The sequence below is a fragment of the Crocuta crocuta genome, unplaced genomic scaffold (genome assembly GCF_008692635.1).
Source record: "Crocuta crocuta isolate KB4526 unplaced genomic scaffold, BGI_CrCroc_1.0 scaffold190, whole genome shotgun sequence".
NCBI classification, from domain to species: domain Eukaryota; kingdom Metazoa; phylum Chordata; class Mammalia; order Carnivora; family Hyaenidae; genus Crocuta; species Crocuta crocuta.
Window position 1 is genome coordinate 1,007,056 of NW_027527955.1, and position 12,472 is coordinate 1,019,527.

Below are 12,472 nucleotides of genomic sequence, written 5' to 3' on the forward strand. Positions count from 1 at the left end.
AAACCTAGTTTTTGATGTATGACATTTTCTTTAGTTTAAAAAAAAAAAGGAAGCTATGACACACACAGATACATGTTATATAAGCAGTTTCACACATCTGAAAGATAGAGAAGAAATGTTAGTTCTAAATAATACAAATATTAATGCTTTTTCATTTTCTGTTTTATGACTTTGAGTACTCTTTCAAATTTTATAATTATACTGCTTATTTCATTGTAAACAAACCAAAACTACATAGTTTTTGAATGAATATACATAAAACTCATCTTGAACCATTACTATAAAAACAGCTGGAATTAATGTCGATTTTATATGAATAAGTTTTTAAATTTTTATTCCTGTTGCTCCTGCCAATGTTTAATTGTCCATTTCAAATCATTCACAAGTCTGTATTCCGTTTATATAATCAAGCTCATTTTGCTTGCAATTGAGTCAGTGATGTTATCATAAATCACACTGAGCCTTGTTTCACTTTTAAGTTGGGCATTTTTTATGGATAGGTAATTACTAACATCATACATATTTTTCTATATAAACCTACAGATTTATCTCAATCAGTAAGAATTTACCAAGAATGTTGATAAAGAGTTTTATCTTTTCAGCCTGAAATAGGCTTAGAGATCATTTCTCATAGGTTTTTTTAGAAGTGTAAAAAAATTCCTTTGATGCAGTTACTAACTTTTTTCTTTCTAGATAATATCCTTTCCTTTTCTGTTCTCCTTATCAGTCAGTTAATAAAATATTAAACTTGGTGTCTATCAGTCACACTTTATTTCTAAATTACTTCTGCCCAAATGCAAACAAAAATATAAATGAAACATCAGTAAACTTTACCACCAGCCCCTCTTCTCTAGCCTCTCAATATGCGTAAGTCAGTATTAGGTTTTATTCTCGTTTTGTTGGTAAGGGTTCTCGTTGGCTTTTTCCCCCAGAGCTTTAAGTTTAGGAATAAGGAAATTTATCCCTGTAAGTTTAAGAGTATGGGGGTGGGGTGAAAAAAAAGAATAGATAGTATTTCCAAAGAATGATTTCCTTCCCTTATAGTTTGTCAGTGGATCTTAAAAGGACTGGCTCTTCACTAAATTATGTTGGCTTTCTATTGAACCTTTTTTATTTTTACACCCAGCTGTTCATCACCAGATTTAAGCTCTAGCACGAAACTAACAGCAAGCAGAAAGAGCACAGGACAACTAAATGTGAATCCTGGGGCAGCCAGTGGCAACACAGCAACCGCAGAACGGAGCAGGCATCAAAGAAGCTTCTCTGTGCCCAAGAAGTTTGGTGTTGTCGACCGATCCTCAGACCCACCCAGGAGTGCCACACTGGACAGAATTCAGGCTTGTACCCAACAAGGCCTCTCCTCAAAAACCAGAAGCTCATCCTCCTTGAAGGACAGCCTCTCAGACCCATCACACATAAACCACCCAACCAACCTGTTGGCCACCATCTTTTGGGTCACAGTGGCTTTGATGGAATCTGATTTTGAGTTTGAATACCTAATGGCCTTAAGGCTGTTGAATAGACTACTGGCTCACATGCCACTTGATAAAGCTGAGAACCGAGAAAAACTTGAGAAACTCCAAGGGCAGCTCAAGTGGTCAGACTTCTCAGGGTTGCAGCAGCTCCTGCTGAAAGGATTCACCTCCCTCACCACCACTGACCTTACCCTGCAGCTTTTCAGTTTGCTGACACCAGTATCCAAAGTATCCATGGTGGATTCGTCCCAAGCCATTGGTAAAGCCAACGTCACTCATTGTCTTGCACAGTTCTGGTGGTTGTTATGTTTACATTTGGTGTAATAGATAATGGGCTTAGTACATTTAACAATTCTATTTAGAAATGTTTCTTTGGGAATAGTTTGTATATTTCAAAATTATACATAATGTAAATTTTTAAATTATTTATTACTGTAGAAGACATTTTTAAGCCAATAGCATAAAAGGCACAGAACTGATATATATATTAATTATCTCTCCATGCTTTCCAGATCAAATTGCAGATACAGTTTATTCCATTTTTCTTGTACAGATAAACATTTTTCTCACCTCCTAAATCTCTTTTGTTTTCTTCACCTTTTTCCCCTCTTGAAAATTCTCTTGGTTCCCTCTTGTTTTGAATTAAGCCAAATCACCAGCCATATTTTTAATACTATGGCATGTGGCCCAGACTTCTTTTCATGAAGGTAGAGCTTAACACAGGAGTACTAAGTCATTACTTACCATTTTAAAGAGTTTTTTTTTTATTGCATTACATGAGCAAGACTTAAATTGGTTGGCCTATGTCCTCTCAAACAAGCTTTTCTTCAAATATGTTTTTTGACAAAAGTTTCAGAAACTTCGTTCATCTTCCATTCATCCTAATCTGCTTTTAAAAATCTGTGCCAGTCATCCTTATTCACAAACAGTCCATACCAAGATAGTCACCATATCTCAGAATTACAAATCTATATCAGTGCCTCCTCTGTAACTGGTGTCATTGTTGTACATTTTTTTCCTGGATTTTGTGTTAGATCATAATAAAGCTGGTTCAAAAGACTGCTTTTGCATCCCTTCAGAATAAAATCTGCAATATTCTTCCCACTGTTAACAGTTAAAATGCACCATATTCAGCTGTCTCCACTGCCTCTTCTCTGATGCAGGGTTTCCACTGAACGTGTTGTGTCTCCTGCCTCAGCTGATTCAGCATTTTGAAAATCCCAATCAGTTCTGCAAGGATATAGCTGAAAGGATTGCTCAGGTATGATTTCTGGCTGGATGCTCAGGTGGATTCATATGGGCCTTCGGGAAGGTCCGATGCCAAAGAGAAATTATCCAGAGAGGGAAATGAGTTTCCCTAAACCTTGAAATAATAACTGGTATTGCTAGTAGTTGACATCTCTGAGTAGCTGATGCACATTGTCTTTTGGTTTCATTATTGAGAAGACAGGCGGAAAGAATTTGTGAAAATCATATTAGCTAATTACTGAGATAAGCACTTCTGCAGCTTACCAAAAAGAAAAAAGAAAAAGTATGGATGTGTTTTCCAGATTCCAGAGCAAAACTGCAAACATATCTTATAGCACAATTGCTAACACATCTTTCTATTTATCAGGCACTTTTATCCTAATTGATTTTCTTCTCTTGAAAGGTGTGTTTGGAAGAGAAAAACCCCAAACTTTCCAACCTTGCACATGTCATGACCCTGTACAAAACACACAGCTACACAAGGGACTGTGCCACATGGGTCAACGTGGTCTGCCGGTACCTTCATGAAGCATATGCTGACATCACCTTGAACATGGTGACCTACCTCGCCGAGGTAAACTCTTCAATTAAGGACAAACCTACTATAGTTTCTATGGATAAAATACTTATATGGAATGGATAGCAATCTCTTAACTTCACTGAGTGTCTATTATATATTGTCATAGATGCTATATAGAATCATTTTAAATCTTCACAGAAACCCACTGATGTAGATACTATTACAACAAAGAATCTGAGGCCCAACCAGGTGAAATAATCTGCCATGTGTTTAAAGCCAGCCTTTGAACTGAGGTATACCTGCCTCAAAAGCTTAAAATCCTTCCTTTTACTACAGTAATACCTGTCAGGACATTCCAGAAATGGAGAAATTTTATCCTAATCGCTCCAGGTGTTCATATGTTATTTAAGGAGTTACTATATGGCTTGATATGTTTAACGGTTGTTTGCTCCAAACTAATTAACACAGCATATATTCTGAAGTAGACTTTTTATCTTCATCTTTAAGTTTGTCTTTAAAACTGGAATGGGATTTTTGTCCCCATAGAAATGTGTTTCTAGCACATTCTTTCCAAGCCCCTGTGTCCATTGGTGCTGCAGATACACAGCAAATGAAATGTATTCTGTGTAGCCCCTCCAGTCACCCACCAGCTTAACACACAAGGTCATGAAAGCTATGAGGCAAGTGGTCAGTAACAGCCACCTTGGGTTAGCACGTTCAGTATTGCTCTTGCCTGAGGGATATGCATGCACCCACCTTGCCTGGGCCTTTTCAGGAGCGATCAGAACAGTGCATTCTAACTTTCCTTTCAGTTATATCAACAGTACAGGGTTCAGATAAGTTATAGAATCAATGATTGTCTTAGAAGAGGGTCCTTGCCTCCTCCATCAACGTTGATAGTTGATCCTGCAGGATTTTGATTTGCAGATGGGGTCAGCAATATGTGAGCTGTATTCAGAACGTCAACACGCCAAAGAGCCTCTCTTATATGCCACCCTGCTGCCTTTGACAATCACCTTGGTCACATCAGCCCCACAAGAGTTGCTAAGAAAGCACACACATACCTCAGCTCACAAGAAATACTGGGACAACTGACTCAAATGCCCTGCTTACAATGGCAGACGGTGCCTGTTTTAAAACAAAGTGAAGTGTAAGTTAGCAAGGAGGCAAGACTTGTTTGGATCACTAGACATAGAGTCAGTCAGAGAGAGACAAATTTCGTATGAGTTCACTCATGTGGAATTTAAGAAACAAAACAGAAGAATATAGGGAAAGGGAAGGAAAAATAAGATAAAAAGAGAGAGAGAGAAGCAAACCACAAAAGCCTTAAATACAGAAAACAAACTGAGGGTTGCTGGACGGGAGGTGGATGAGGGATGGGCTAAAGGTGATGGGCATTAAGGAGGGCACTTGTTGGGATGAGCACTGGGTGGTATAGGTAAGTGATGAATCACTGAATTTTGCTCCTGAAATCATTAGTAACTGTATGTTAACTAACTTGGATTTAAATTTTAAAAAAAATAGAAAAAAGGAAAATAAAATAAAATGTAGATTTTAAAAGCTTCAAAATTACAAATGGGATGTGGCATATACATACATATTATTCGAAAAAGAATGAGCACTGACATAGGCTGACAACATTATGCTAAGTGAAATAAGCCAGACACAAAAGTACAAATATTATCGGATTCCACTTGTATGAGGTGCATAGAATAGGAAAATCTGTAGAGATAGAAAGTAGAAGAGTGGTTACCAAGGGCTGGGGGTAGGGGGTGATGGAGAGTTAGTGTTTTACAGTTAAGAGAGTTCATTTGGGATGATGACCAAATTCTGGAAATAAATAGTGGCCCAGGTCACACAACAACGTGAAAGCACTTCATGCCACTGTATTGTACAGTTGAAAATGGTCAAATTGGTAAATTTATGTTATATATATATCTTACCACCGTGAAAATAAATAAATAAGAATAGATCACCTAATTTGTTCCATTCAGCCTTTGTCACAAATTGTCACTGCAGATTTTATTATAAACCTCCCACCACACATAAGATACACTAACTTCTGTTTCAAGTACTCACATACTTGTTCATTCATGTGTTGCCCAAGGCACGTACATATAATTGTAGGTCGCTGTGGTCAGGATTCCCACTGAATCTGTTCCGTTCACTTAATAGTAATTGTGTGTGTGTTTACATGTGTTGACATAGCTCACATAGTGTCATTTTCAACAATTGTGGGATTCTAACAGGTTAAGATAACACAATTTGCTGAAACATCTCCCTTCTGCTTATAGTCATAACTTTTCTCTTACAAGTGGTTCTTTTATGTAGACTTCTTATCAGATAATATTTAGGTTATTTCATCTGGTGGTATTTCCCAAAGTTACTATCCAGATGAAGGAATACACTTTTTAGTTCTACACATTTGGGAAATTGGTCTCACAGAGACTTTCCCACTTCATGATACTGCCAACAATGTATAAATGTGTTCCCCATATCCTCACTCTATCTTATGACTCCACTTATTCCTTTTTTCAGCTTAATATTTTTATTGGTACTTTAAAATTATTTTCTTTATGTATTTCCTTTCTAGGAATAATCTTCATTTTTCCGCACAATAGATTTGTATAATTGCCCATTTCCTCCTGTGTTAACTGCTCAGTTATTTCTTTTGACCCCATTTGATGTGAAATTTAAGCATTTATTTGAGTCCTTTCTACATTTCTTTATTTAGAATAGTAATATTTTATCCTCATAAATGTCTCTTAGATTTTCTCATTAGTTTGCTTTCCTTTTTGATAATAATGTTGATATCATAGTATATATCCATAAAAGAAAGTTTTGCAGGTACAGAAAAGGGGGGAGAGGACAGGAGGAGGAGGTGGGGTAAAGAAAAATCATCCAAGATAATTACATTATCGAGAGATTTCTTTCCTTTGTTATTCCTATATAACACACATCCATTCACATATATTTTGGCCTCATCTATTATATAGAAATTGTATATCCTTCCTGTTTCAACTAATATTATCTGATATTTTTATCTCTAAAAATGCCATTCTATTGATGATATGATATTTTATCATGCAATTTGCCATAATTTGTGCATCCATTTCCCTAGTGTTCAGCATTTACATTACTTGCAGAGCTTTTTTGTTTAGTTCTTTTGTGTGTTTCTTACCATCATAAAAAACACCTCGGTGAAATCTCATATATAAATCTTAATGTCTATCTCTAGGTTTGGAAAATTTTCTAGAAGTACATTACTGTTTCAAAAGATAAAAACCGTATAGACATATGTAAGACATAACGTAAGTAAAAAAATATCATCTGTGTTAATTATATTGGTTAAGACCTATTTAAAAAAAAAAGAACATAAACTGTTCTTAGTATTCTGGTTGTCACTTGCCAAATTATCCAAGTTACATTTCCACTGGTGTTTCATTTCCATCTTATATCCTCAGCAATACCAAGTATTATCACCTACTAAACTTTGCCAGTTTGATAACGAATAACTTGTCTCTTTTGTTGTAATATGTGATTTTCAATAATTGGTGGTATTTGATGCTTTCCTTTTGAAGGTTTTTTTGTTGTATTTCATTTGTGAATATGATATTTATCTATTCAGACCTACTTACATTGCCTTTAATGATAACTTTGTTTCTTCAGTAGCAAGGATTTTCTTTTCCTTCCTAAGGAAAGGTGCAGTCCTAACGGTGCGGGAAGCACTGGCGCTTTGGTCTGAAGGCTGGTGTCTCCCTGACTGACGCTGCTGCTTGCCTCCCACAGCTGCTAGAGAAGGGTCTCCCCAGCATGCAACAGCCCCTCCTCCAGGCCATCTACAGTCTGCTCAGCTACATGGATCTGTCTGTCGTTCCCGTAAAGCAGTTTAATGTGGAAGTTCTGAAGACCATTGAAAAATATGTACAAGTAAGTATTCGGATGCCTTCACTTAAGAATTAGGATGTTTCCAGAGAGTCATTCCAGAAAGAGTGAGGCTTTGCTTATAGCTTATTCTTGGCTGGAGAGCTCTACAGGCTCCAGGCTGCACATTCATGCACTGATATCCCTAATCCCCCCCCCCCCCCCCACCCAAGAGCATTCGGGTGTGGTAGCTGACCACACCCCGAGTGACACACTGATGAGAAAGACATGACCAGGCCCTGGTGTGTTTCTGAGCCCTCGGAGGACACGGTTCTGCCTCTTGGGGCTCACAGATGGGGGTACTGAAAGCACGCACCTGGCTGGGAGTGCCCAGCAGGGTTGTATTTGTGGGATCCTATTTCAAAGAAGAAGGAACCAGGGTGTGCCGGGTTCTAGGCCAGGTGTTTCAACGTACAAAGGGTTAATTCAGGGATTAAAATTGTCACTTTCGAGTTGAGGGAAGTAAGGTTAAGCAACCTGCATAAAGGTATTTGAAAATATTACAGCAAGCAAACAGAGGAGTGTACTTGGTGAGTTGCAGAGTTCAAGGGCAGATGCTAGATTCTATCTGGTTAAACTCATTGACAAAGCCGTACACTGTAAACATTAGACATTTTTTACCCCATCCTCACTTGAACGTTGCTTACAGAAATTATTTAATGCTAAACATGTTTTCCAAGAGACCAACTTGACAATAAACTATTTAAAAAAAAAAAGAAGTATAAAAAATGTTTTCCAAGCTTTTTTATTGTTCAGTTTTCAAGTGGCATTTCTCCAAAAGTAGTTGTGCCCTTCGTAGGCATTCAGTAACACGTTCTCACTTCACAGTCCTGGGAGCCAGGAGTTCAGTTCATATTTGTCTACAAACCCCTTGCCCCTAATAGAAAGAAAAAATTGTTTTACTAGACTGCCTATTCTAAGTGGTTCAGGACTGTGGGATATCTCTGTTATTCAATATCTTATCTTGAATGGTGACTGATTCCACCTTCAAATCATGACCTCCCTTTACGCAGAATTTAAGAGGGAAGGAAATATGTTTTATTTCATATGCTAGGCTAGGTAAATAATAATAATAATAATAATAATAATNGGTCAGAGAGAGAGGGAGTCACAGCCTGAAACAGGCTCCAGGCTCTGAGCTGGCAGTCAGCACAGAGCCCGACGCGGGGCTCGAACCCACAACCGCGAGATCATGACCTAAGCGAAAGTCGGACGCTTAACCGACTAAGCCACCCAGGCGCCCCTCAATATCTTATCTTGAATGGTGACTGATTCCACCTTCAAATCATGACCTCCCTTTACGCAGAATTTAAGAGGGAAGGAAATATGTTTTATTTCATATGCTAGGCTAGGTAAATAATAATAATAATAATAATAATAATAAACTTCTATCAAGTTAGTTTATCTGTGCTCAATATTTTTATGAGAGAAGCCCATCAGTCTGCCTGCGGGTTGTCAGGGAGACAAAGATGGCAAAAACAAAGTGCGTCTTACAGAAGGAGTAGCCCGTGATAAGCCAATAAGGAGAGGAAGGGCATCCCAGGACAACAGACTAAGGAAAGAGCTTGCCTGGTGTGGGGAACTCCAGAGGCAGCCTGGGGGAGATTACCTCTGTAGGCTGTGCTCAGTGTGTGTGGACTCCACGCTGCCCACCAGAGGGAGCCCTTGAGGGAGTCTAAACTGTTCTGAAGAGTTCTAGAAAGATCACTGTAGCTGGGGTGGGTATGCTGGACTTCAGAAGAGGCTGCAAGTAGAGGGACCTGTTAAGAGACCACTGACATCGTCCAGGCAGAGGCCAGAGAAGGATTCAGCTGACCCAGTGCAAGCAGGAATGGAGTGGAGGAAGCAGTTTATCAGGAGGGAGGGAAAAACAAGAGCTAAGAAGGGCTCCCAGAGTCCTGGGTTAGGTCATGAGGAAGATACAGAGCAAGAAAAGAAGAGAGCTCAGGGAGCAGACGGGGCAGGAGGAGGACCATGGGAGACAGGAGACTGGAGGTGGGGAGAGTGTTGAGAAAGAGTGAGTGGTCAGCAGCGTAAATGCATATTGGGGGTTATTCTTATTCATATGAAGGAGCTACCTCATTGACAAAAATGGTACCTTGTAATTTTAAACTCCTATTTATTTGAATGTGGACAAAATTTGCTATTTTCTTACTTGCCTGTTTCCTAAATGTGTCTTCTGTATAAATATTTTAGGGCATTTGCCTTTTACGTATGATGGAATTTTCTGCACTATTTTAAATCTATGAATTCTGACTGATCATAAGAAATTTCAGTAGTTGGCAATTGATTCGTTTTTAAAAAATGAAATTGTTTTTAACCACTGAATGTTTTATTCCCATCAGAGTGTTCACTGGAGAGAAGCTTTGAATATCCTGAAGCTGGTAGTTTCTCGATCTGCCAGCCTAGTCTTGCCTTCCTACCAGCACAGTGACCTCTCGAAGATAGAAATACATCGAGTGTGGACCAGTGCTTCTAAGGAATTACCCGGAAAAACTCTAGACTTTCACTTTGATATTTCAGAGGTATGTTATCTGTTTCTGTAAACTTCAGCAGGAAGGGCTGGTGACAGAGGTCAAAACTAGTTGTCTGGGGAAAGAGAGGCTTATTTTACGTGTATTTCAAGTTAAGTTTTCTAAGACCTGCACTAGTCATGTTTTTTAAGAACACACTGAGTGTCGTATTCATCCAGAGCTCTCAATTGACAGCTTTGAAAAATAGAAACTAGCCTCAGTTATATAAAAATGATTTTTTGAAAGAGGTAATTTTAAAATAGAATGATCATAAGCATTTTAGGGGCGCCTGGGTGGCTCAGTCGGTTAAGCATCTGACTTTGGCTCAGGTCATGATCTCTCAGTTCATGAGTTTGAGCCCCGTGTCTGGCTCTATGCTGACAGCTCAGAGCCTGGAGCCTGTTTCAGATTCTGTGTCTCCCTCTCTCTCTGTCCCTCCTCTGCTTGCTCACACGGTCTCTCATTNCGCAGAATTTAAGAGGGAAGGAAATATGTTTTATTTCATATGCTAGGCTAGGTAAATAATAATAATAATAATAATAATAAACTTCTATCAAGTTAGTTTATCTGTGCTCAATATTTTTATGAGAGAAGCCCATCAGTCTGCCTGCGGGTTGTCAGGGAGACAAAGATGGCAAAAACAAAGTGCGTCTTACAGAAGGAGTAGCCCGTGATAAGCCAATAAGGAGAGGAAGGGCATCCCAGGACAACAGACTAAGGAAAGAGCTTGCCTGGTGTGGGGAACTCCAGAGGCAGCCTGGGGGAGATTACCTCTGTAGGCTGTGCTCAGTGTGTGTGGACTCCACGCTGCCCACCAGAGGGAGCCCTTGAGGGAGTCTAAACTGTTCTGAAGAGTTCTAGAAAGATCACTGTAGCTGGGGTGGGTATGCTGGACTTCAGAAGAGGCTGCAAGTAGAGGGACCTGTTAAGAGACCACTGACATCGTCCAGGCAGAGGCCAGAGAAGGATTCAGCTGACCCAGTGCAAGCAGGAATGGAGTGGAGGAAGCAGTTTATCAGGAGGGAGGGAAAAACAAGAGCTAAGAAGGGCTCCCAGAGTCCTGGGTTAGGTCATGAGGAAGATACAGAGCAAGAAAAGAAGAGAGCTCAGGGAGCAGATGGGGCAGGAGGAGGACCATGGGAGACAGGAGACTGGAGGTGGGGAGAGTGTTGAGAAAGAGTGAGTGGTCAGCAGCGTAAATGCATATTGGGGGTTATTCTTATTCATATGAAGGAGCTACCTCATTGACAAAAATGGTACCTTGTAATTTTAAACTCCTATTTATTTGAATGTGGACAAAATTTGCTATTTTCTTACTTGCCTGTTTCCTAAATGTGTCTTCTGTATAAATATTTTAGGGCATTTGCCTTTTACGTATGATGGAATTTTCTGCACTATTTTAAATCTATGAATTCTGACTGATCATAAGAAATTTCAGTAGTTGGCAATTGATTCGTTTTTAAAAAATGAAATTGTTTTTAACCACTGAATGTTTTATTCCCATCAGAGTGTTCACTGGAGAGAAGCTTTGAATATCCTGAAGCTGGTAGTTTCTCGATCTGCCAGCCTAGTCTTGCCTTCCTACCAGCACAGTGACCTCTCGAAGATAGAAATACATCGAGTGTGGACCAGTGCTTCTAAGGAATTACCCGGAAAAACTCTAGACTTTCACTTTGATATTTCAGAGGTATGTTATCTGTTTCTGTAAACTTCAGCAGGAAGAGCTGGTGACAGAGGTCAAAACTAGTTGTCTGGGGAAAGAGAGGCTTATTTTACGTGTATTTCAAGTTAAGTTTTCTAAGACCTGCACTAGGTCATGTTTTTTAAGAACACACTGAGTGTCGTATTCATCCAGAGCTCTCAATTGACAGCTTTGAAAAATAGAAACTAGCCTCAGTCATATAAAAATGATTTTTTGAAAGAGGTAATTTTAAAATAGAATGATCATAAGCATTTTAGGGGCGCCTGGGTGGCTCAGTCGGTTAAGCATCTGACTTTGGCTCAGGTCATGATCTCTCAGTTCATGAGTTCGAGCCCCGCATCGGGCTCGGTGCTGAAAACTCAGAGCCTGGAGCCTGCTTCAGATTCTGTGTCTCCCTCTCTCTCTGTCCCTCCTCTGCTTGCTCACACGGTCTCTCATTCACACGGTCTCTCATTCTCTCTCTCTCTCTCAAAGATAAAATAAACATTAAAAAAATTTTTTTAAAGAATGATCATAAGCATTTTAAAGCATGACCTTCACTCCTTTATCTGGCAGGTGTCATGTCATATCTTTATATCCACAACTTTGCTCCCTGACCTCCCAGCAAGACCAGCAAATGACTGAGATTTAAAGAAATACAGAATCTCTCTTTACAGATGTTTCCCCAAATCACACTACTTTTTACACCAGTAAAATGATCTGCATTCTTGCTTTGAGGGAGGGGAAAGGAAAGAAAAGAAGACTAGTGAGCCAAGCTAAGGATTCAGGAAGAAAAGAGAGGTTGGGGGGTCCCTGGGTGGCTCAGTCCATTAAGCATCTGATGCTTGATTTCAGCTCAGGACATGATCTGGAGGTTTCTTGAGTTTGAGCCCTTCATTGGGCTCTCTGCTGTCCGTGCAGAGCCCTCTTTGGGTTCTCTGACCCCCTCTCTCCGCCTGTCCCCTGCTCACTCATATGTGCTCTCTCCCTCACAGTTAGTGAGTTCGAGCCCCACCTCAGCCTCTGCTGACAGTGCAGAGCCTGCTTGGGATTCTCTCACTCTCTCCCTCTCTCTCTGCCCCTCCTATGCGCTTGCTGTCTCTCTCTCTCT

At 39.6% G+C, this 12,472-nt stretch overlaps 1 protein-coding gene across 1 annotated transcript in view; it reads left to right on the top strand.

Annotated features, from left to right (window-relative positions):
• FRY (FRY microtubule binding protein) overlaps positions 1–12,472 on the top strand; it is a 269,335-nt gene that overhangs the window by 203,333 nt on the left and 53,530 nt on the right. Inside the window, exons 44-48 of the mRNA XM_077752524.1 lie at positions 1,127–1,734; positions 2,639–2,736; positions 3,127–3,297; positions 7,033–7,173; positions 9,513–9,692. Coding sequence (XP_077608650.1) covers positions 1,127–1,734; positions 2,639–2,736; positions 3,127–3,297; positions 7,033–7,173; positions 9,513–9,692 — 1,198 coding nt within the window. The remainder of the gene's footprint in view (positions 1–1,126; positions 1,735–2,638; positions 2,737–3,126; positions 3,298–7,032; positions 7,174–9,512; positions 9,693–12,472) is intronic.